The following is a 26,813-nucleotide window of genomic DNA, read 5'->3' on the forward strand; positions in this document are numbered from 1 at the left end:
TTAAAAAAATTGCACATGTTCTATATTCATACTTACGATCTATAGCTGAAAAAGATTTGAAAAAGTAAAGGAATGATTTTTATCAAAAATTACACAATATATTTGTATATGGGGTGCATATTGCAAACCCATGTAATACTGCCACATATTGTGTACTTATCACAAACAAACTAATATTATTTTTTTTTTTTATTTGTCCTATTCATTAATAATTTTTGGAAAAGTTCGATTTAATATCTGTTTTTGTATGAGTATGAGATCACCGTTGTTGCTGCATAAACAAGAATGTTTATTTATCAATTACGTGTCTGTATATTTAGTAAAGTATTTACTTTATAATTATCTTATTTCACAATTTAGTGAGGACTAAATTTTCAGATATGTTGTTTCAGTGAACTAGCAGCTTAAAGGTCCAGATAACCCACATGCTAGCTAGAACGTTAGCATATTTTTGTACCATTTAGCATGTTTTAAACTTTTAGCATTTTTTACTTTTTCTATTTTATCATAACCACATGTACTACGACAACCTTTACGAAATTTAATCGATAATAAGAATGCCCATTACTTCTTGGAATGCAAGACGTCTGCAAATATCATGCAAAATATTACCATCAAATTGAGAGATCCATTTGAATTTAAACAGAATCAAGAGAGTACTAAGGTCTTGGAACTTACCATGTTCACATCTATATCCATGATAACCATTCCTACACTGACATGTAAATCCAGTATTGTGATTGTTACAGTGACCTCCATTATGACACGGACTTGACTGACAGTAATTAAACACAGGTTGACCACTTTCTATAAACAATGTATAAATATTATATACTAAGGACACATTAAATTTGACATATGAATTTTCTGAAATCTGTCTTTTCTTTTCGTTTATAGTTTTTTTACTAACAAATTACTACCAGTTTAAATGCTGGTCAAAATTTAACGTTGACTAGAAGCAGACTCACAAATATTCAAATTCAAATATGTATGTTCTCTCACTTATCTTTAACCTTTTCTAGACGTGCGTGAGAGTCGATCATCAGAACAACTTTAAAGAAAAAAATAAGTTGCTCGAACTTTGTTAAATCCTGGTCATTTCGTATCTTGTAAATAGAAATTGTCTTAGCTAATCAGAAATGTCATGGGCACAAACCAAGAAATAAAATGACAGAACATTATACCAGTTGTGCATGGAACTCCTCCCAAGCTTCTTAATTATCTGATTACACGGCCGATTTTATGGTGATTATTTGATAAACAGAACAAGAATTACATAATCATTTGATAATCTCGTTTACAAAAATAGTTGATGATTATATGATTACTTTGGCAGGCTTAATAGATTGTGATTAAGTGATTATATGGACCCCCCCTAAATAGGGGACAATCCGCTTGAGTAATTGAAAACAAATATGACAAAATCATTAAAACTTGCATTTGACCAAACAACTATGACAATGAGAATAATGAACGTTTTCGGACATGCACGCAGTTGGTCTGTTACTTATAACTCTTTTATGAAAAAAGCTTTTGATAAACGGCAAAATTCTAAACGAATGATGAACACCATAATTAATGGATTAAAATTCAAATAAGGAGTTGTAGGACGGTTTTCTAAATATTGTAATTCATGATTTGCTGGTTATTTTTGATAATTTAAGTTTTTATCTATCTATAATCATTTTAAAGATATAGTATAAGGCACACACGCAATTAGTTGCAAAAAAACACATCAAAGGACAATAACTCTAATAATTTTTTGAAGTATCTATACAAATAGCAGAGCTGAACATTATGAACAGTATTGCCCATGTCCGATTTTTTCTCTATATAAAGGTTTTCTTTTATCCTTATGTCTTTTTTTAACCATGGGGTCCATGTTAGTTGACAGACGGGATCCTCAGACGCTGTTTTTGAAATACATATCCTGATGATGATTGTTAGCAAGTTTGGTTAAACTTGTCTCAATAGTGTCAGAGAAGAAGAATTGTGTAAAACATACCAAAAAGGTACGAGAAATAGTAAAAGATGTATTTCAAAGGGTACTAACAACACCTTAGCAAGTCAGTTGACAACTTTTGGTAGATATGACTTATTTGTAGACATTTCTTTGCTGTACATTATTGCTGTTTACAGTTCTTTATCGTTATCCTTATTAACATTCAAAATAATAACCGAAAACAGAATTTTTTTTAATTACAACTATCAATTTAGGAAGAGCAACTAAAAAACATGTTGTTCAATTCGTTTGAAATTTCAGGACAGATAGATCTTAACCTGATGAACATTTGTACGCATCTTTATCTATGTCAGATTTGCTTTAAATGTTTTAATTTCAGAGATAAAGGAAGTAGTTTACCCGTCTGTTCTATATATATCCATGTCGGCACTGTTATTTGGTTGGCGGGGTCATCGAACATTTTTTTTAAAGTATATACCTTAATGTAATTGTGAACAGTTTCGCCTTTGTCCGACTTTCTTCGTTTTAAAGATGATGATTTTTGTAAAAAGATAACGGAAGACGGGAAACGGACGCAAAGTTATAAGAAAGGCTTTATCGGGCCAGGTGAGCTAAAAAATGTACAAGTATTGAGACTTCCGCTGCAGCATCCATATATCCCCTTTTCTCAGACGAAGACAATGACGTTTTTAATTTCATTAAGAGAAGTTTGTTGAAAAAAATGCTTGAATAATGATTAAAACAATCAAATAGCAGACAAAGGAAAAACATAAACTTATTATTTTAAATGGTTATTCCAAAGAACTCCCACACCAAGGACACTGGTTATTGAGAGCGAATTAGGAGACTAACTAAAAATGTGTTAAAATCCTCCGAAAACTTCCAGGTTCATAATCCATAATTTCCCCACAAGTCAGATATATGACAGTTATTATTCGTTCATTTGGTATGTTAGAGCTTTAAATTTTCGTACATGATTAGGGACTTTCCGATTTCAATTTTCCTCGGAGATCAGTATTTTTGTGAGTTTACTTTTTCCTATATTAGTAAATGTAATTGAATACACTTCACAGTCTAGATGTACACATTTTGAATTAATCATTCATCTTTACGTACCACAACAATCATGAGACCCACAATGTCCGCCAGTAACATCAACCCATATATGATTTTGACTCTACAAGAAATTAGGGAATTAACAAATGCACATCGTCATTTGATTCATTTGCATGAATTTTAATTATGGGTTTCTACAACCAATTTTACTGTATGTCTATAGATTTGTGTATTTATGTTCTTATGCTATTGATTTTTTTTATATACGGTTTGTCAATCAACTAAATAGGGTTTAAAAAATGGATTGTTTGCAATGTTCAAAAGCTAGTTTGTGTAACCTTTCCGCATATTAATATGTATGTTCCAAGTAAGGCACCTCGTTAACATTTATCATGTGTCACATCCTGAAGTTTTTTTGTTATTTGAAGATTTTATGTAAATGGCAACTCTGTCAATAACTGTTGAAGACTGTGTGTTTCCCTCTAGATGTCTTTTTGTAATTTCCAGTACATGAATCCTATCTCATCGCAACATGCGCCGTGTCTCATTTTATTCATATTTTAACGTTCAACGGCATTATATATAAATATTCGGAATGTTAACATACCCTGTGTTTGCTATTCGATTAAAATGTTTGAGGTCCAACTAATCAAACCACATTTGCAGCAGTATTGATACTATTTTAAACAATATTGGTAAATTCCCGTATACACCAAAATAAAAATAACTATACATTTATATCCATTGTTTATAACATTTTAAGTTAATTTTAAAACACTTATTCTCACTTATCAAAACAATTACCCAGAATGCATTTGAATTTACTTACATGGAAATCGTAAACCCGAATATGATGTTTACCGCCTTCCTGATGATGTTGACCGGTATGCTGGCAGTACTTTGCATGGCGATCTGATCTTTTCACCAAGACGCTTCTTTTGCCTTGACTGTTATATTGATAACTGTAACTGTTTTCATAATGCCAGTGGTGCTTGTCATTGTGCGTAGATTCCGAGAAATGTCCGTCGGGGTACCAGTTTTGTATAACGCCATGTTTTGGATAAAAATAACAAGGAGAGTTAGAAAGTCCATCCTTGACTAAAAATACTGCTAATAACAACACTTGCGATAACCAGTGATGAAGTCTTTCCTAAAAAAAAAACTAAATAATCTATGAGAAAGAAAAGAAATGGGTCGGAACTGTCAACAGATACATGTATTTCTTCCAACGTTGGTAAAATTTGATTTTTTTGTCAATTGCCGTTCGCATACATTTCATTATACAAATATTGTATTAAATGTGTCTTTCATTATATTACGTTATTTTGATTGTTTAAAAGCAATATTGCGTCATTTTGAATTTAACCTTCATTTCAAAATGAAATACAGCATAAACGATGACGAGAGTTTCCACAATAAAGTGCACATGTAAATAACAAAATGTGCTTCGGTCAACGCCCTTTAAATTTACAAACAGAAGCATTTAATTCTTAATTGTATGTTCATATCTATGGATTTTCGAGAAATCATGTACAGAGCCATCAGATGTATGGAGCATCATAGCTGGCAAATGCTATATTTATTTATTTTAATTCGTTTTATTTATGTTGACATCTTCTCTTAGCTGCTGGTTTTTTTTCAGTTATTTTCTAGTCTGTCCTTTTTATCAATACTCTTGTTTTCATTTCACGTTTATTTTTAACCACGAAATGTGTATCCTTCTAGAACACCTTTTTGTCCTCCCAGTTGCAGTGTTAGACTAGTAAACTAATTGTTTGTAATATTGTGAAAGAGTTATTTTCTTTCCGAATGTGGTCTATCGTTGTAACGAAAAACATATAGATCTGAACTATAGATATGAACTGATTGATAATTTTGTCTAAGATGCTTCATTTTTATAATTAGAAGTCACAGCGAGTCCTCTCCGATGTGAACTTTTATTGTTAGGATGTACAAGTACCCGGTCACTTCCATTTGTTTTTGTTAAATGTATTTCTATTTGAATCCATCTGATGAAGTAAGCCTTGTTCAACTGCTTTTCATAGTTTGTTCTTATGTTGTACTCTTACAAAACTGTCTCAGATTAGGGGAGGGTTTTACGTCACATTATGTATGTATGTGCCTGCCCCCAAGTCATGTGTATCGTTCCTTTTTTGTACATTACTTAGGGCATTAATTTTCTCTTTTGAAATGTTAAACGTTGGTGATTTCGGTACCTATTTTGGCTGTCTATGTGATATGAACTTTGCTTATTGTTGAAGGTCGAACGGTGGCTTTTAACATCTGTGTAATTTTTTGTGGAAAGTTGTTTCATTTTCAATCATACCAAATAAAATTGAGAATAGAAATGGGGAATATGATGAAGAGACAACAATTAGACAAAAGACCAGAAAACTGCCACCAACGTGTCTTCAACAGAGCGAGAAAATCTCGCATCGGAGGCGTGCTTCAGCTGATACCTAAACGAAAATGTGAACTAGTTCATTGATAATGGATGTCATACTTAACCTTAAATATTTACATGAACTAGAATTAAAATCTTACAAGACTAACAAAGGCAAAAGGTTCATTTTAAATGGTACTTATCTTTTACTCTCTGCGTAAAAGAGAAAATGTTATATTGCAATGGACTTAGATCTATTCCACGAAAATGGGTACATAAAAATAATAAGACACTCTTCTTTCGCTTAGACAATTTTTCTTTCGCTCAGACACTCTTCTTTGGCTTACACAACAAAGTCATGTCATAATTTCATTAGAAAATTAGATGCCAATACATGATATCACAATCAATATTGCAGCGTCTGTTTTTGTGATTTAAGCAATTACAAAATTAACGGGAAATGATTATCTCTATAAACTTTTCATTCAATTAGAACTGGAACTTTTTTCTGTTATAAACTTTGACACATATTAAAAGATTTTTAAAAGATTTTGAATCCATGCTTTTTTGTTAATTGTTCACTATAAAGGTAAAAATCGGTAAGCTACGACTTCAACACACTGCAATTAATTAGCTGCCATATTCATGGCATCTTAATAGACAGAGAGAAATATACTTTGACGATTGTACGATATGGATGCGAAAAAATGATATAATCGTGCACAGAAAATTAAGATTATGATATATACATGCATTGGTTCAAGAATTGGATTGAACATTATTTTTTACGTGATTTTTCACCAGTCACTCGTTTCAAATGACTTTAATAGGAACCGTTTATAACCTGGGTATTCCAGCTATGATTCGGAGCCCACTATATTGTATGGACATTTGCATTGTTGAAGGCTGTAATTTGACTATAATTGCTAACATCGACTTTATGTGAACTTTAGTAGAAAGTTGTCTCATTGGCATTTTTACGGTTTATTACAACATTTTCATGTATTTATTTACCCAAATAGTTCAGTCGTTATATTCCGTTGATCTACGAATACAACATTAACAGCACAAGTATGCGGGATCGATTACGTGGAGGGACTGAGCTATTCGTGTTGTATTTTTATAAAGTTTCAGTCCTCGAACGCAACGCCACTCGTCGTTTGAATAAACAAACTAAAAGCGGGTCCCTGTATACATTCCATATCAAACAAAATCTATTCCTTTTTGTTTAATCAATTGCTGTACAAAATTGATTTTAAATTATTTGGATATATCTATATGGAGCTGCTTCTATTTACAGAAGGCTCATACACCGATGTAGAAATCGAGCGTCATATGTCGTCATAATGATCGTTAACATAATACAACGATGAAATTAAATACATTGACATTCAACAAATTGACATTTAACGAATTGACATGATACAAGTTACAAAACATCAATATACAAATTGACAATAGAAAAATGGAGAAATTTGATATCACACAGTTACAAGTTACAGATTGACAAATAAGAATTAAGAATTTTAAAATTACAAAGATACAAGTTACAAAATGACAATTTACGAATAATAAAATTTTTGAGTACAAAAATATAAGTCACAAATTGACAATTTACGAATTAAGAATTTTCACCCCGTTGGCTTTCAATATGAAGCTATACTAGACATATTATATCCTTTGCAGTTTTAAGACGAATATGCTTTTATGGCACGTAACACACAAGTTTAAACAAGTGACATATCCTATTTTAGAAATAACTGATAAGGCTTCTATAGTTTACTTTATATGACTATCTTGTATTTAAAGGTCACTATATCGGTTTTTTTAGTTAAATACTAGAATGTTTGTTGACCTTTTAATTAACTGATTGAACGATACAACAGACCTGCCTGTCCTTCCTGAGCACAGGCGTTCCCTTTCAGTATTTGTGTTTTTACTGACGGGATCATTTCACTCAGTCTTTTGATTTCTGTGTTTTGAAAACTTGTTTATCTTTTCGTCGTATTTTTTTTTCTGCAGTCATCGTGGATTTGTTATCCTTAAATCCGAATGATCACAAGCAAGCAATAAAATGGTGAACTACACAGAAAAATATACAACTAATCATGACCTAAAGTCAACCAGTGTGCTTGTTAAAGAACCTGTCGTGAGCTCACAAATAACATAGCACTCAATTCTAAAAAAAAAAAACAAGTCCGTGCATATTTACGGGAAACATTTTTTTTTATCCAAAGCAACTCGTGAACCTGGTTGTTTATTGTTATACAAAGTGTATTAAATGTTTATACTTACCATGGTGAAGACTTTCGAGATCACTCCTTGTACTGAATGCTTTCGATAAGAAAGACAAACTAAATCAAGGACAATGTAGATATACTAAAATTATTGAATGACACACCTAATCTAGGACAATGTAGATATACTACAATTATTGAATGACAAACCTAATCTAGTACAATGTAGATATACTACAAGCATGCAGTTCATGTTCATGTCTGGGTCATTGAAGATATCGATTTTATCAATGAAGTAAATTAAGAGCTATTTTTTTAAAGTAAACAATAACTTCAAAATATTGTTGTTGAACAAAGAACATGTGTTTGTGCCGGGTATAGAAGGTTCTATAAATGATTGCCAATATCGTTGTCTCTGATAATTTTGAAATAAGCATCATTCATGTTTACAAGATTGATACTAACGTACAAATGAATTTGCAAAACACAGAATTTAAATGGTTTTTTTTTCACTGAAAAAAAGTTCTTCCGCCAAAAAAATCTCCAACTGAGAATTGTATTGGATTTTTTTATATATATAAATAGGTAAATAACTTAACTCATAAAACTGATAATAACATTCCAAACAGAATCTAAACTACATGTGAACATTTAGTTTTATATATGGGAACGTCAAAGAGTTTTGTTTAGGTAAAGCCTCATTCCTAACATTAACACCCTCATCAGATAAGAAGTATAAAGTGAACATAATTAAGTACTAACAGGTTGGCGTAACGTCGCTGTAATACAAAAGCAAGAAGCGTGATAGGTGCCATTTTTTTGCGTTTTAAATTTTTTAAAAAACAACGAATAAAGATGTGCTTTAAGTGCAATTAACTGTTTAATTCATGTTCACCAATTTCACTCAAATTCTCATCTTTTATTCATAGCACATAATGTAGAAAATAAACAATGAACAATTAACAATTAACAATGTATGGACTTGATAATATGAATCAACATTTTGTGTGTATTTTCAACCTTTATAAGAATGATGTTTCGTTGATTGAATTTGTTAACCAAACGGTTTATCCTTTTTTCAATTTCAATGTTACATTTTACTTTTTTATTACTTTGAATTTCTGAATACATGCGTACCCATCTCTAGTTAAGGAGTAAATTGATGGTCACATGAATACGGGTATACGGTGTTCAATATATTCACTTGTCAATAATTCATTATCGACTTTTCTTATCTCATTTGGACAAGACTGAACCTGATCCCAAATGACTGATAAAAGCGGATAATCATTTAACTGTCATATCACTTCATAAATGATTGAACAAGGCAAACATGTTATATCAAGTGGTAAATGCCCCTTTGATTCGTTCTTTGTGCTGTTCGTTTTTTTCTTCAATGTAAAGGACTATATACACTGTTCACTTTAGTACAGAATAGTCAGATTTGATATCTTCATGTATATAAGACATTTTGTGTAAGCATGTTAAATAAATATTGTAAAATATGCAATACTTTTTAGAATAACTGTATATTTTTGATCAGCTGGATACCAATTAAAAAATGTTGCTGGTTACTTCATGTGTATGCGTAAATCGGTTAATTGCAACTTTAAGATTATTGGCCTTTTTCATTGTGATCCTGTATTGGTGAAGAAGGGTAGAGTTTCAGGTAAAAACAAACCATCTTCGACAGAATAATTGATCATCCATTTCAATTAATATTCAACAATGAGTGCATCTTCCTAGTTTTGGGTTTGAGCTTACAACATCGGTGTTGACAGGTTAGTGATACAATAGTTGAACTACTAGAACCACACGGCCTCCGAGGTCCCTGTAAGTTATATAAATTGAACAAACAAATCACAATGTTATCAATAGTTCTATGTAATATTAAACAAAGATGAAATGGGGTATAAGTTCCAACAAATAGATAAACAGCCACCAGAGACTGAATGACGTAGATGTAATTGTTTATTTCTTCTTTTTAAAACATGGCGTTGTCAGTTGTTGTCGATCTATGAATTTGACTGCCCTTTTGTATCTTTCGCCCCTCCTTTAATTAAGTATATAGGTCAACAAACGGTATTCAACAATATTAAAATCTGACCATGTAACATATAACTGATTTCATATTGCGTAATTCTTATCTTCTCCAATATGACACGAGAGGTTAAATCTGTTGCATGTTCTTATTCAACATAATCTTAAAGCACTGAAGAACCTGAATCGTTAACCTTGTACTCAATGGAATATTAAAAATGTTTGTTTAACAAATCTTTTCATCAAGAAATGTATGTTGTTAATTTATGTATACGATAATCTATTAGTAATACATAAACTTTCTGCAAAGTGTGGTTACGAGATTAAAATGACACGATATTGTCACTGCCACTGTAGCCACAGACCCTTCAAACACCGAAAACAAAAACGGACTCTTTTTCACATTTTCCGATATCGCTAAGGACATAAATGAATGATTGAAATAATCTTTACAATAGTTTACTGAGAAACTGATACTGTTTGATATACATATTTTTTTACTTATGTATTATAAATATACCGTATTGGTTGACCATGGTATTCTAATATACCTTCAAAATGTTTGACTTCAAATAAGCTTCAACCACATGCAATGAAAAACAAAATAAGGATTTTTTTCTGGTGGGGACAGAAATATCTTATAAAAGCTAACATGAATATTTTGATTTCAAATAAGATAAGAAAGGCTTCTTTGTTTCTAACAGGACATTTTGTTATACTTACCAACATGTATACATATACCCTGTTTGTTTATTATTTACGGAATGACTGTAATATTTTTTTCTGTCTATGGAGAAATAACATTAAAAAAATGATGCACACTGAATAACGCGTGTAGCAGGTTATTTAACAGTGTGCACCATATTTTTTATGTTATTTCGATTAGACAGAAAAAATGTTACAGTCATTTCTTATAATTTTAATTTAATTCTAAATTCCATTTCAGACCGTAGAAAACCATGAAAAAACGATGACATCACGGTCACATGACTAAATTTTGTCTATGTGCTCATTACAAAATAACGTCAGTCAATCAGAAGACGCGTTACATCCCAAATTAAATTATTTCTCAAATAGTATAATAAGAATATGTGGTATTGCGGTTATTGGAATCTGAATTGAAAACTATTTATTATGATGTCCGTTCTATCAATGAATGTTGAGTTCTGTAGACCTCTTTTTGTCGTAGTCATGCTTTTGTTGATATCTGTTAATGGTGGTGCCAAATAGGATCCAAAGAAGTGCAATAGGCATCACAGTGTGATTGCCAAAAAATATGTCTTCCTCCAGTGACCAATGCAAAATACGATATACTAACAACAAAGTTTATAATAGCTATTATACTATTGAAGTAAAACATCGAACCACAACATAAAACAGTTCGGTTTACTTCAATTTTCTGAAGTTCACAGTTTCTCAGTACCAACTATAGCGTTCGCCAGAAACACAGAACGTGGAACAAATAATTACTCTGTTATTGTTGTTGATGAGTGTCTGTCATATTTGTCATGTAATCTAAATTTTATGACGTTATTTTTCTCATTCAAAATACAACAAGGGTTTTAGCATATTGTTTAAAGCAGTACATGTAAGTTGACTAATAGCTGTTTACATGTTGGATCTATGTGCAAAGATTTCACATTTACCATTATAAAATCTCATTTTCAGTAGTTCATATCTGAAGTCTTATTGACATATTTTAAAATGTTCCAAAAACAGAAAATGCGATATAATTGCCATCGAGACAACTGTCCACAAGAGATCAAGTGACACAGATATTAACACTTATAGATCACCGTACGGCCTACAACAATGAGCAAAGCTAATTCCGCAAGGTCAGCTATAAAAGGCCCCAAAATGACAAATGTAAAACGATTCTTCAAACGAGAAAACTATCGACCTGATTTATGATCCAAAAAATAAACGGAAAACATTTGTGAAACACTTCAACAAACTAGACGTTGACAATGAAAGTCAGTTGAAAAAACAACTTTGCGACAAAAGGGATGATTTCAGCTTTTCAATTGTTCACTTTTCATTCAATTAGATGTAGCAATATTCCCGTAGCGCCCTTCTACGGAGTATATATCCCCCAATCGATACGATATTCACGGGATTATGTTTAGTATTAAGATTTCTTTGATAGAGGGTTGCTACTCACAATGAAGCTATAAAACCAATAGAACCAAATGATGAATTTGAAATCATCCCTCTGTAAATGTTACAGTCGCCACCACGAGTTTGGTGACCGTAATATAATTACCGTTTCACAGATGATGTTGGTTAAGTTCTTTATATCGTAACTACAATGCACTACCATGTTCAACACAAATGCAAATTCCGGAGCAACTGAGAGCACCCCAGTTTTTGGTTGGGTTCGCGTTGTTTAGTCTTTAGTTTCATATGTTGTGTCTTGTGTACTTTTATTTATCTGTTTGTCTTTTTTATTGTTTAGCCATGGGGATGTTAGTTTATTATCGATCTATGAGTTTAACTTTCCGTCTGATATATTTTGCCCCTCATTTACAAGCTCATGAGTTGGGACAGGCACACACATACATAATTTAGCGGTCTTTATGTGATTTCCAACCCTCTCCTCAAGGAATTTCGCTGCTCAGTTTCAAAATAAATAACTTACCTTAACACTAGTTTATATTCATAGTGGATTAATTCAGGAATCAAAAAATCCCAAAAAAATATAGGGGCCAATGTGCTTGTTTTGAAGATATTAGCCACTTAAATTTTGGCCAGAAAATGTTCTCTCTTAATTTTTCATAGCTTTATCATTGACCAGTTAAAGTTCTCAAAAACTATTTAAAAAATAAATAAGACTTTTATAACTGCCTTATAATTATACATGTAAAAGATTTATAAAAAGAAAAATAGGGGACCATGGGCAAAATGTTTTAGGGCATTTAAATGGATAACACTGGAGGATTTCGACCTCTGACAAAGATTCCAAAATATGACAAACAAATAAACTCATCATATATACCAGAGCTAAATTTAGTATATACGCCAGACGCACGTTTCGTCTAAAAAAAAAAGACTCATGTCGTTGTTCTCTTCTTATATTTAATGCGTTTCCCTCGATTTTAGTTTGTTACCCCTATTTAGTTTTTTGTCCATGAATTTATGAGTTTTGAACTACTGTTGCCTTTATTCACAGTGATGCTCGAATCCAAAAAAAGTTTAAAATGCCAAATAAAGTACGAACCTTAACCTTGGAAAGTTGTGTAGCAGTACAATATATTAACAAACTATGAAAATCAGTTAAAAAAGGCTTATTTGTTTTTCGTTAATTTTTTCACATAAATGAGACCGTTAGTTTTCTCGTTTGAATTGTTTTGCATTTTCTGATCGGGGCCTTTTAAAGCTGACTATGCGGTATGGGCTTTGCTCATTGTTAAAGGCCGTACTTAGACATATAGTTGTTAATGTCTGTGTTTTGGTCTTTTGTGGATAGTTGTCTCATTGGCAATCATATTCCATCTTCTTTTTTATATTAACTCATCAGATGGATACAAATAGAAATACATCTAACAAAAACACAAAGTGTTCATAACCGGGTACTTGTATGTCCCAAAAGTTAAAAAAAATGCTACTTATTAGTCAACAATGTATTTATTATTTAATTTTTTTTTTGTCTCAATCGAATGGAGTTTTCGATAAAAACACAAAATAGTATATATCGTCGTTGAATTGCATTCATTCTGAATTTGGTAAGTTTTATTGACTCTGTCGATCTTATTTTACAGTTTTGTTAAGTTTCTTGTTTCAATTCTACTCTCCCTTAAAAAATAGTATACAATACTCATCGAAGGTGAAACATCGAAAGATATAATTATAACAAATGACAGTAGTCTTTCACTAAGTGTTTCGCCATTTGTAGTTTTTAATACACTGTTTTCTGAAGAGTTTATAATCTACATTGAAAAAAGTAAAATCACAAAAATACTGAACTTAGAGGAAAATCAATACGGAAAGCCCATGATCACATGGCAAAATCAAATAACAAAAACACTGAACTGTAACAATTCACGCCCCAACATAATTTTTTTTTTTTTATAACCACTGGTATATTCATGGCTTTGCACATCTATGACATTAATATATGGTGGGTGGAACCTGGTTTTATGGCATACCAAACAATAAAACATTGATAAAAGGGCCACTACTCACACGAAGAAATGATTAAGACGCGTAGAAAAATGTTTTCCGTAACCAATTATCATGTTCATCGTAATCCAGAACATACTTTCTATCGAAGGTATCATGTATCTAGAATGAAAGATGATATCAGTCGTACAAAATGATACGTGGAAAATAAAGGCACGTTGTAAGTTATGGAGTCTAAATACAGCACAAATAACAGTTTTCAAGAGATGAAAAAAGTGTAAAAGTATATTGTGCCACAACGCATTTGAATAGCAGGTCGAACACCGGATGTTCTTAAAACTGCTGACTACCATGGCCATTATCCTAAAAAAAAAAAAGCGAATAGCCAAATCAAACAAAACGGTTTGAATCATTTATGTAATAAAAAATACAAAATAATTAAATTGCAGAAAAGATGGTATTTCGAAAACATGGCATGCAAATATATCTACAAATAATGTCTCCTCAGTAATAAAAGATATTGAAACGGTAGTGGGAAGGCCATAATATACTATACATATAAGCAAGCAGAAAATGTTACAACATTACAAAAAAAAGGTTATATAATTATTCCTGAAAACTAATGTCTTTCATCAGTAAGTTGTCAAATGGTTCTTATTTAAAACCGTAACCGGAACCGTAACTGTGTCTCGAAATAAGTGATGTTAAGGACTCATTTATATTTGTTTTCATGAATGTTCTCTGCGACAACTGTTCTCAACTACTGAATGCAACGAATGCAGACCATTTCATATCTTTCAAATTACATATCTCTGAAGAGCAGAAGCAATTGTTCATCAAGGTTAGTAATTTTGCTAGTAGCTTTTACTACAATGTGGGTTTTACGTATATTCGATGGCCGTTCTATGACATCATTGATTTGTTCGTTAATGTTGTAAGTTGCATTTAATTCAGTTAGCGATACTTGTTAGTACTTAAGAGCGTTGATACACGAATCTTTTCTTCCGGAGCACCTGAGATCATCCCTAGTTTTTTTATGGGTTCGCATATTAAGCAAAATAACCGCATTTATCATAACTTTATTTCTTCTGTCCTACAGCGACGGTACTATGCTCACCACTCAGGCCATATGTTTGTGAACGAATCTTTAGTACCGGAGCACCTGATATCACCCCTAGGATGGGTTTATGTTGTTTATTCTTAGTTTTCGATGTCGTGTCATGTGTACTATTGGTTGTCTGTTTGTCCATTTCATATATATGATATATATTGGGGCCAAAAGAGGTCTTCCTGAACCTACTCCTTTATATTTTAAAGAAATGAATATATGTATAATATTTTGAATTAAGTTATCTACCTATTTATATATCAAAAACCAAACAATCTACTTTATAATTTTCAATTGTATATCTTTTTTAGCGGAGGGAATAACATTTTTTTTTCAAAAAAAAAAATAATTGTATATTGTCTGTGGCAAATTCATATGTTAGTGAGTATCAGTTCAAAATATTAATTTCGATAACTTTTTTTCAGAAATCAAAAATGTATTGATAAGCTCACAAAATAATTTAAACATGAAGGCAGCTAATTTATAAATTATCCAAGGTAACGGCATTATAATTCATTAAAAAGAACCCCTTTTCATTGGGCGCAAACAAAATCATTCGCACTTTATTCAACAAAAGATATTTTGAAGATATTGTTCAATTATATATAGGGGGGAAATGGCTCTTAATTTAGTACATTGATTTAAGCGATATCTGCAATCGATCAGACATGTTAATGCACTCCATGATTTAAATCAACATTGTCCTAGATTTGGTTTGTCTTTCTTATCGCAAACATTCAGTACAAGTTGTGATCTTTTCACAATGGTAAGTATAAACATTAAATACACTTTTCATATCAATAAACAACCATGTTCACGATTTGCTTTCGATCAAAAATGTAACGTTTTCCATTAATATATATATTAACGAATGTGTTTATTATTTTATGAATCGAGTACTTTGCTATTGCTGAGCTCACGAAAGGTATCTGCATATTCCCACTGCTGGAAATGGGAGGGTACGTCATAGATTCCTTTCGGCTATTGTGGGAGGTAATGTAACAAACAAATTGTTTGATTTTATATATTGAGCAATAGTGTATTTTTCCTGGTAATTTACAATTTTTTGGCTTGTTTTTGATAAATCATTCTTATTCAAGGTGACAATAGTCCATGATGACAATTTCTTCTTAAAGAAAGGGTGACGGTTTCTATTGGATGTTTAAATCTATTCACCAATAATTGAGGGTAAACGAAAAAATGAGGAAAGAAAAACAATTTCGCATATCATTACACAGAAAACCAAAGATTTAGTAATATGACCCTGTAGTTAAAAACAATATGCCAAATAGTGCTTAGAAATGCTAGGCAGATCTTGTTTGACTTTCAAGACAGTTCATAAACATGATTTTAAAAATCAGTTTTAACTACAAATCTAGTCTTTAATTTTTTTTAAAAACGATATAATGACCTTTATATACATATATAGCAAACTACAAAAATATTATCAGTTATTTCTAAAATACGTGATGTCGCTAATGTACCCTTTGTTAAAGTGGCCTAAAGGCATATTTGTCTCAAAACTGCTAAGGATACAGATGGTCTATACTAGTCTAGCTTAAGTATTGGACAATTAACATGACCGCTGGTTTGCGAACTTATAGTTAGTTAGTAAGTAAGAATAAAATAAGAGGTGTTAACACATCTACTGTTTTGTGATGCCTTATCAAGGTATATAATGGGAGTAGTACGACGGCTATCGTTTGCTAGCTTTATTTCTAAACCATTGACTAAGCTAAGTTATTTAATATGTCTCTATCAGTTAAACAGGTTCCACTGTTATGGAAAATTGCACATGTTAATCCTATCTTTAAATGAAATGGTAGTCCACATTCAGCTCTAAACTATCTTCCAATATCTGTTACTAGTATTGTTTGTAAGATTATGAAAAAAAAATTATTTAAACATTTGTATAATTATATGAGGAGTAATAACCTTTTGTCAAAGTTTCAATCTGGATTCCAACCAGGTGATTCTACTGTTAATCAGTTAATCGAAATATATCATAAAATTATTAATAATATGGATAGTGGTAGGGATGTAAGGTTTGTATTTCGTGATGTATCTAGACCTTTCGATAAAGTTTGGCATAAAGGACTTTTATTTGAACTGAAACAATCTGGCTTAAATGACCAGCTCTTATCTTGGATAAAAAGTTATCTTTCAGATCGTCAACAAAAGGTAGTTTCAGAAGGATTTTCGCAAACTCTAAGAAGTGTACATGCAGGTGTCCCCAATGGATCAGTTTTGGGACCCTTTCTGTTTCTTATTTATATAAATGATATCGTAAATGACATTGCTAATGATATTAGACTTTTTGCAGATGACACCTCTTTATTTGTCATAGTAGATGATGATCATGATGTAGCAGCCGCTTCTTTAACTAATGACTTAGATGTTATCTCAAATTGGGCAAAATCATGGGCTGTTCAATTTAACTCTAAGAAAACTAAAATTATTGTATTTACTAGAAGGGAAAGGGAGCATCCACCTGTATTTTTTGGGATAAACGGCGAAGAGGTTGAGAAAATAAATATTCACTGTCATCTTGGGATAACATTTCAGTCATCAGCTTCATGGCATACACATATTGATATTATTTATAAAAAAGCATGCTCTCGTCTTTCTGTGCTTCGCCAAGTTAAGCACTTATTAGATAGGAATTCACTTATCCGTATTTATTATGCTTTTATTAGACCTATATTTGAATATGGTGATGTTATTTGGGGCAATTGTTCCCAGCATGAGACTGAGCTCCTTGAAAATATTCAGATAGAAGCTGCTAGAATTATTACAGGATTACGACGTAATTCCTCCAGACAAAAACTGTATATTGAATTAGGTTTAGAAACTCTGGAGAATAGACGTAATACACATAAGCTTATACTATTCTATAAAATATTAAATGGAATGACACCTGCATACTTATATGAGTTAATCCAGCCATATCTTCCCAGACAAACCCCTTATACTTTGAGGAATGAAAATAACACTTTTCACCCCCCTCTTGCTAGAACTAGCTCTTATTTTAATAGTTTCATTCCTTCCACTATAAGACTTTGGAATAGTCTTTCCTTTGAGTTTACAAAATTCACCAAGTTTGGGTATATTTAAAAGTGGACTGGATAAGTTTTATAGGACTGATGATATATTTAAACCTTTCAACTATGGGACAAGGAAACTTAATATAAGTCATTGTCAACTGAGAAATAATGCTAGCAACCTTAAATCTCATTTATTTAATCAGTTCTTATCTGAGAACACTTTTTGGACAAACTGTAACCATCCTGTTGAGGATAACAAACATTTCTTTTTTATTTGCCCTAAGTATAATGATGAAAGACAGATCCTTCTTGATTCCATTTACTCCATTGTTGATAATGTTGACATAAATATTGAATTACTACTTTTTAGAAACAGATTATTATCATATGATATGAATATTGCTATTTTTAAATCTGTTCAGAAATATATCAGTGACACTCAACGTTTCGTTTGAAACTTACTTATTTTTGTTTCATCTAGTTTTATTTTTTATTTTTCTTATTTTTTTTCTACACTCCAACGTTAATTCATTTATTCCACTAAGCAAGCTTAGTGTCTCCTTCAAGCCATATATATATTTCTAATGACTTTTAAGGGATATTTGCATGTTTCAAGGCAATTTAAATAACTGATGATTAATTACCTATATATTTATTTATACTTAATTTGCATTTATTAAGTAACACTGTTAACATTTTTTGCTCGTGTGTGCTCACAAGTAGCATGCATGTTCCACTAAATTGCATTATTTTAAATACAGTTGTTGTAATTGAATAATACCTTTGTACATGTATTATGGAGAGAGCTTTTATAGGCTGTGCCTGTTGCTCAATCCTTTTCATATCTTAATGAATAAAATATGTTTAAAATCGTTTCCAGAACACATGCAATGTAACCAGATGAATTCGTTTCGCTCCTTCATTAGTTTCCTATATTGCCACGGAATTATCAGTTTGTTACTAACAAATGAGTTTGACTATCCATGTGAAGACACAATCTTTCAATCAGTCTAATTGATGTCTAGAGCTGGCATGTCAGTAACTGTTAGAAGTCCTTTGTTCATCTATGTATTATTTTCATTTTGATTAGTTTATATATTGTCACCTATTCTAACATCGGACTCAAACTTCTTTTATACTGAGTTTTACTGTGCGTATTGCTAGGTGTTTCCTTATTGAAACATACAAAAAATACAACAAAAAATAACATTAAACTATAACATGTATAAGAAAAGCGGGGTCATTTATTTTGATCTTGTGCCTATTTCTCTTATTTTGTAACAAATGTAATCAAAAATTGATATTTGAATGCCACTCATAATGGAAACATAAATGCAATCCACAAACGTCAGACACAGAAAACCGTAGCAATTCCAACACTGAAACTGAAACTATGAAAAACTGCTAGGTGTTTTGGAAGGGGTAAACAGTTCGTGTCTAAAATCACAAAAAAATATTGAATTTCGAGAAAAATTCAAAACGGAAAGTTCCTTATCAACTAGTAACATCAAAAACTCAAACACATCAAACGAATGGATAATAACTGCCTTAGTTATTTATAATATATAAGCATTTTCTTATGTAGCAAATGGTTGTTTTAAACCTTAAAACCTCTCACTTGTATGAGAGTTGCATCAAAGATAAATGTGAAATGAAAAAAGGATTATTGATCAAAATGATGGACTAGAAAATAACTTTAAAAAACAACAACCAAGAGAACATAGCAATATTATTAAAACTTTTGAAACATAATAAAGCTTTTTCCAGCTATGGCGTTCCATAATTTTGATGAGTTTTTTTAAAATGTTTCGGAAAACCATATATGTGAACATACAATGTATAATGATATTGAGAAATATGTCAACGGCAATTAAATTTTCATGAATAACTACATGTATATATTTACAGCTCGGACACCTTTGTTTCTTTCTCAGCCTTTAAATTTTTTCTGTTTTTTTTCTTCAGGAAAGACATTTTTATCAGTGGTTAGGCCAATTGTTGTTTCTGACAGTTTATTTTGTCAAGGATGGTGTCTCTACCTCTCCTTGTTATTTTTATCCAAAACATGGGGTCATACACAACTGGTACCCTGAAGGACATTTCTCGCAACCTGCGCATTCTGACAAACATCATTCGAATTATAAGTATAGTTTCAATTATCAAAACAGTAACAGTCACCTAAATGGCAGTTTTAGCAAAAGGAGCGTCTTGGTGAAAAGATCGGATATGCATGCAAAGTACTGTCAGTATACCGGCCTACATCATTATGAAGGTGTTTTCGACTTCCATGTAAGTAAATTCAATTGCATTCTGGGTAACTTTTTTTAAAGCGAAAACACAGACGTTATGATTTACTTAAAGTGTTATAAACAACGTATATTTAGAGTTATATATATTTTGGTGTATGAGGGAAATTACCAAGATTGTTTAAATTAGTATCAATATTGCTGCAAATGGGAATTTGTCCGTTGAATCTCAAACATTTTTATCTAATAGCAAACACAGGGTATGCTCACATTCTGAATGTTTATATATGAAAAAAGTGAAATTACAAAAAACGAACTCAGAGGAAAATTCTATCTGAGGGTCCATAATCACATGGCAAAATCAAATTTCAAAACACATCAAAAGAATGGACAACAAATGTCATATTCCTGACTTGGTACAGGCATTTTCTAATGTAGAAAATGGTGAACTGAATCTGGTTTTATAGCGATTAATTCTTACTTTTACAACAGCGGCATCAAATTTTGTTATATATACAACGATGCTGAATGTTAAAATATTAATAAAATGGGATACGGCCAATGTTGTGAAGAGATAGCATTCAAGTACTAGAAAATACATCTAGAGGGAAATATACATGTACTGCAGTCTTCAACAGTTACAGGATATAACACGTAATAACTATAGACGAGATGATTTACTTGGAAGATGGATATTAATATGCGGTGAGGTAACACAAACCAGCTTTTGGATATCTCAAACAATCTTCTTTTTTAAATCTTATTAAGTTGATTTACAAAACGTATATTAACAAACATGCAATAGCATAAAAACATAAATACACCAATCAAATGACTACAGGAAGCTAAGTTGTAGAAACACATATAATTAAAATTCATAAAAATAAGTCAAATGACGAGCTCGAGGTGCATTTGTTAATTCTCTAACTTCTTGTAGAGTCAAAATCATATATGGGTTGATGTTACTGGCGGACATTGTGGGTCTCAGGATTGTTGTGGTACGTAAATATAAATTATCAATTCAAAATTCGTACAACTAGTGAAGTATATATGATTACATTTACTGATATAGGTAAATGTAAAATCACAAAGATATTGATCTCCGAAGAAAATAGAAAATGGAAAATCCCTGATCATACAAAAATCGTCACCTCTAAAACGAAAATGCCAACTTTAACTAAACTTGGCCATAACTGCATTAGGATATATACTAAAAAAACGTTCGATGGCCCCTCCAAACGAGGTTAAAGTGTGTCATTTGGCCTTTATTTCTGAAAATAAAACATTTAAAGTAAATCTGACATAGTTGCGTTCAAATGATCATCAGGCGAAAATCTTCCGGTCCTGACATTTCAAACGCATTGAACAACCGCTTGTGTTGTTGCTGTTCCTAAACTGATAGTTTTAAGTATTTTTCCCCCCGTTTTCGTTTATCATTTTGAATATTAATAAGGATAAAGATGAGGAACTGTAAAGACCAATAATGTTCAGTAAGTAATATCTACAAATAAGTAATGCCTATCTTAAATTGTCAATTGAATTGGTTATGAGTTGTTAGTGCCCTTTTAAATAAATCTTTTACTTTTTCGCGTACATTTTTGTATTCGTTTACAAATATTTTTTTTCTCTGACACAATTGAGACAAATATAATCAAACTTGCCAACAATGATCAGATTATGTATTTTAAAAACTGTGTCTGAAGCTTCCGTCTGCCGACCAACATGGCCACCATGGATAAAAGTAAGACATAAGGATGAAAGAAAACCCTACACAAAGAGAAGATCTGACATGGACAAAAATGTTAATAATGTTCAGCTCTGCCGATTGTACAGATACTTCAAAAGTTATTTGATTTATTATCCTGTGATGTGCTTGTTGCAACTAACTGCGTGTGTGCCTCACACTTTATTTTAAATATGGTAAAAGATGAAACTAAACTTATAAAAAATAACCAGCAAATCATGAATTACAATTCAGACAATATATAGAAAACCGTCCTACAACTCCTTATTTGAATTTTGATTCATTAATTACGGTGTTTCTTTTCGCATTTTTACGTTTATCAAAACCTCTTTTCAATAGAGAGCAATAAGTAACAGGCCAATTGCATGCATGTCCGAACACTTTCATTATTCTCATAGTTGTTTGCTCAAATTCTAGTTTTAATGATTTTGTCATATTTGTTTTCAATTACTCAAGCGGAAAGCCACTCCTTTTAGGGGGGGGGGGTATGTAATCATTTTATTACATGTTTTAGCCTGCCAATATAATCAAATAATCATCAACTATTTTGTGAATCAGTATTATCAAATGATTATAAAATTCTTGTTCTGGTTATCAAATAATCACCATAAAATCGGCCGTGTAATCACATATTATTAATTAAAAAGCTAACGAGGAGTTTCATGCACAACTGGTATTATGTACTGTCATTTTATTAATTGGTTTGTGCTCATGACATTTTTAATTAGACAAGACCATTTCTATTCACAAGATACCAAATGACCAGGATTTAACCAAGTTCGAACAACTTATTTTTTTTTCTTTAAAGTTGTTCTGATGATCGACTCTCACGCACGTCTAGAAAAGGTTAAAGGTAGGTTAGAGAACATACATATTTGCTTAGCCTGCTAAATACTTTGTGAGTCTGCTTCTAGTCAACGTGGAATTTTGACCAGCATTTAAACTAGAGTCATTTGTTAGTCAATATAACTATAAATGAAAAGAAAAGACAGATTTTAGAAAATTCATATGTCAAATTTAATGTGTCCTTAATAGATAACATTTTTAAATTGTTTATAGAAAGTGGTCAACCTGTGTTTAATTACTGTCAGTCAAGTCCGTGTCATAATGGAGGCCACTGTGACAATCACAATACTGGATTTACATGTCAGTGTAGAAATGGTTACCATGGATATAAATGTGAACATGGTAAGTTCCAAGACCTTAGTACTCTCTTGATTCTGTTTAAATTCAAATGAATCTCTTAATTTGATGGTAATATTTTGCATGATATTTGCAGACGTGTTTTCTTTGGTAGATGTTTTCAAAGAAGTAATGAACATTCTTATTATCGATTGAATTCGTAAAGGTGGTCGTAGTACATGTGGTAATGGTAAAATAGAAAAAGAAAAAATGCTAAAAGTTTAAAACATGCTAAATGGTACAAAAATATGTTAACGTTCTAGCTAGCATGTGGGTTATCTGGACCTTTAAGGTACTAGTTCACCTAAACAAAATATCTGAAAATTTAGTCCTCACTAAATTGTGAAATTAGATAATTATAAAGTAAGTCCTTTATAAAATATACAAACACGTAATTAATACATAAACATTCTAGTTTATGCAGCAATAAAGGTGATCTCATACTCATAAAAAAACAGATAGTAAATCGAACTTTTCCAAAAATTATTAATGAATAGGACAAATAAAAAAAAGGTATTAGTTTGTTTTGTGAAAAGTACACAATATGTGGCAATATATTTTACATGGGTTTGCAATATGCACCCCATATACAAATATATTGTGTAATTTTTGATAAAAATCATTACTTTACTTTTTCAAATTCTTTTTCAGCTATAGATCGTAAGTATAAATATAGAAGATGTGCATTTTTTTAATTTGACTGTCGCCAATCACTATGCAACTAATTATTTTGTGTGTTTATACTGTAGTTGGTATTCCAGTCCATTTTCTTATAAATAGATAATAAGATGTGATTCTAGGCAAATGAGACAACACTCAATTCAAGTCACAAAAAAGGTAAAAAGTTATCCATTAAAAGTCAAATTACGGCTTCACTTAGATGCATTGGCTCACACTGAACGGCAATCTATAAAGAGCCAATTACTAATGTAAAACCATTTAAAACAGAAAAACTAACGGCCAATATATATGAAAAACGAAAAACGAGAAACACGTATGATCAAAATAAAAAAAACAACGCCTACTAAACTACAAGTTTCTGACTTAGCACTGGTTCACACAAATACATCAGATTTACAGGGACCTATTATCACCTTGACCTGAAGTTTATTTCGATCTACATGATTAAAGAGACACACAAACAAAATAAAGTGAACATACAAAAAACGAATAAGTTATTTATATGTAGGACTCAATTCTATGATGGGTTCCAAATCTATGGCGGATTCCTAATCTTCGGCAAATGTGACGTCATGCCATATCAAATCTATGGCAAGTTTTGTAATTTCCTAATCTATGGGGGATTTATATTGTTCACAAATCTATGGCAAGTTTTATGCAAATAAAAACAATGCAGTTCATTTTCGACCAATGACTTAAAAGTCGTCTTAAGCAAGCGGAAAAATACGACAACAGGAGCAGGTCTATAAACATTTGTAAAATAAACTTCCATAATGGTCAACCAAAAATAAAATCAAAAATGATAAATTCTTATGACTTCAAGATAAAATGATGTGCTCTGTTAAAAATAAACATCTATGCATGGTACCTGTTTAACCAACTAATAAGACATATAACAAACAAGAAGACTGCTTTTTATAAAAAAAAAATTTAAAAAAAGTAACAAATGAAAATGAACAGTGTGAATTTTCAAATACTATTTATATCGTTTATGCATCTATCCGGTAATTTTATAAATCATTTTATAAACTTTGCCAGCCGAAGAAGTTAACTTCTACTAATTAGACATATGAAGATGTGGTATGATTTTCGATGAGAGAACTCTGCATTTAAGTCACAATTTATAAAAGTAAACCAGTATATGTAAAGGTACGACCTTCAACACTGAGCTTTGGCTCACACCGAGCAGCAAGCTTTAAAGACCCCAAAAAAATACATTTTCTTAAATATGTGACACTGCAAATAACGGCGCCATAATTCATCGCGGGATTCGGCCAGAACAGCACATTTGGTCCATCTTCGGGATTAAAGGCCACTTCTACCCGCAATTTTTTGTCAGGAAAATATCTTGAATATGGTGTTCAAATCTATCGGTTCCGCCATCGTTAGCGGCGGCGAAGATGTAATATGGCGTTATATTCAATTGTGTCGTTAAACAGAACCCTCCACAAGAAGTTGACATGTACGACAATGGGAGTTTGTCAATACTATAAGCATTTGTGATTAAACATTCCATGATGGTAAAACATTTGTGTAAGGCTAAAAGCATCCGATACAGTTTCTCGATAAAATGTCATTTTTCTAATATGTTGTAGGCCTTGGCGAGTTATAAAATAAGACACAAAATAAAACATAGGTCACCTTGTTGTTTTTGCAAAAATTGAGGCTGAAAATTGGGGATTTGTGCAATTTTGTAAAAAAAAATAGGCAATGTTAAATTTTTTTAGAGCAGATATTTTTCTTCGTAAATTATTAAGATCGGATTAAATCTGAAGCTGTGATAAGTGACAAAAAGGGAAAAAATCGCATCACGAATAACTATACAATTATTCAAGCCTTGCTTGACATTGCGGACAAGATGCTCAAAGTAGTATTTTTTAAACCTAATAAAATGGAAATAAACTGTTTCTAAAAATGTCATTTATAATTTTTCTGCATAAATTGCATTTTGTCATGCTTTCTCCAAATTTTCAAATAAAAAAAAAGGTCAACGTGCTTGATTCCATGATAAACGTGATGTATCCTTAAAATTGCGTCCCCTCTTTGTAACCTCAACGTTAACGTTAAAATGGACGACGTCGTTGGCAAGCAATTTTAACGTTATCTCTGCAAATTACCCGCGACTTTTTCAGATGGGTAAATATTGCTTGTAAAGTACTAACTATAATTGGTAATATTGTTTCCGGAAATAAAATCATGCGAATAACAAATACCTCTCTCTGTTTGTGGTCTAAGTGAGAAACATCTTAATAAAAGTTATTACGGACTGTTGATAATTTTTACGGCTTTTTAAATTAAAGACTCGGCAGTTTAGAACTTGACCTATAGTTAATAATTTCCGTGGCATGTTTGTCTCTTGTTGAGAGTTGTCTCATTGGCAATTGTACCACATCTTCTGTTTTATGTGGTCAGAAAAAAAAAAGCCAAATCTTAGGAGTATTTTCAATTTGCTAAGGAATGCTTTTGTCTAAACAATGAAACTATAACTTTTTTTATTTGGCAAAAACGATTGGATAAGTTGCGATTAAAATCCTTCTCTATTAGCGTAATTTTATTCGTCAATTACTATATTTTTTTTTCACCATATAGCACGTACATAAAATATCGCACGTCCATTCCTCTGTCTGTCCTTACGGTCTTTCTGGTTAATTACATTTTTTGAGTATATATTCTTGCTAACTTTTTATAAAACTGATATCGTATGGACACGTTCGAAAATCAGTGCATATCAACTATTCTTTAAAAGAGTTATACAATTTGGAAATATTGATGATATTGGAAATTGCATTGTATTTGCTGTCATTTCTTTATTTCTGTAATATATTTATAAAAAAAATATAAAGAACAAAATAAATAGCTACGCTACGAGCGCATGATACGCCCGTCGTCGTATAAAAAAAACCATAATACATGTTCTTAAAATAACAAAGGGGTTGTACAGGAAGTCATGCTTAGTCTATCTTGACTGATTCATTATTCTTGCACAATGGGAAGTTTGTATATTACAACA

At 31.5% G+C, this 26,813-nt stretch overlaps 1 protein-coding gene across 1 annotated transcript; it reads right to left on the reverse strand.

Moving 5' to 3' along the window:
- Positions 1 to 230: 230 nt before the first annotated feature.
- LOC134693585 (neurogenic locus notch homolog protein 2-like) lies at positions 231 to 7,777 on the reverse strand. The gene is made up of 5 exons (XM_063554427.1): positions 7,698 to 7,777; positions 3,849 to 4,169; positions 3,080 to 3,140; positions 679 to 807; positions 231 to 271 (listed from the first exon to the last, which is right to left on the reverse strand). Exons 1-5 carry the CDS (start codon positions 7,698 to 7,700, stop codon positions 231 to 233), a joined length of 555 nt encoding a protein of 184 aa, XP_063410497.1. The 5' UTR covers positions 7,701 to 7,777.
- Between the last annotated feature and the right edge of the window lie 19,036 nt (positions 7,778 to 26,813).

The sequence above is a fragment of the Mytilus trossulus genome, chromosome 12 (genome assembly GCF_036588685.1).
Source record: "Mytilus trossulus isolate FHL-02 chromosome 12, PNRI_Mtr1.1.1.hap1, whole genome shotgun sequence".
Lineage (NCBI taxonomy): Eukaryota > Metazoa > Mollusca > Bivalvia > Mytilida > Mytilidae > Mytilus > Mytilus trossulus.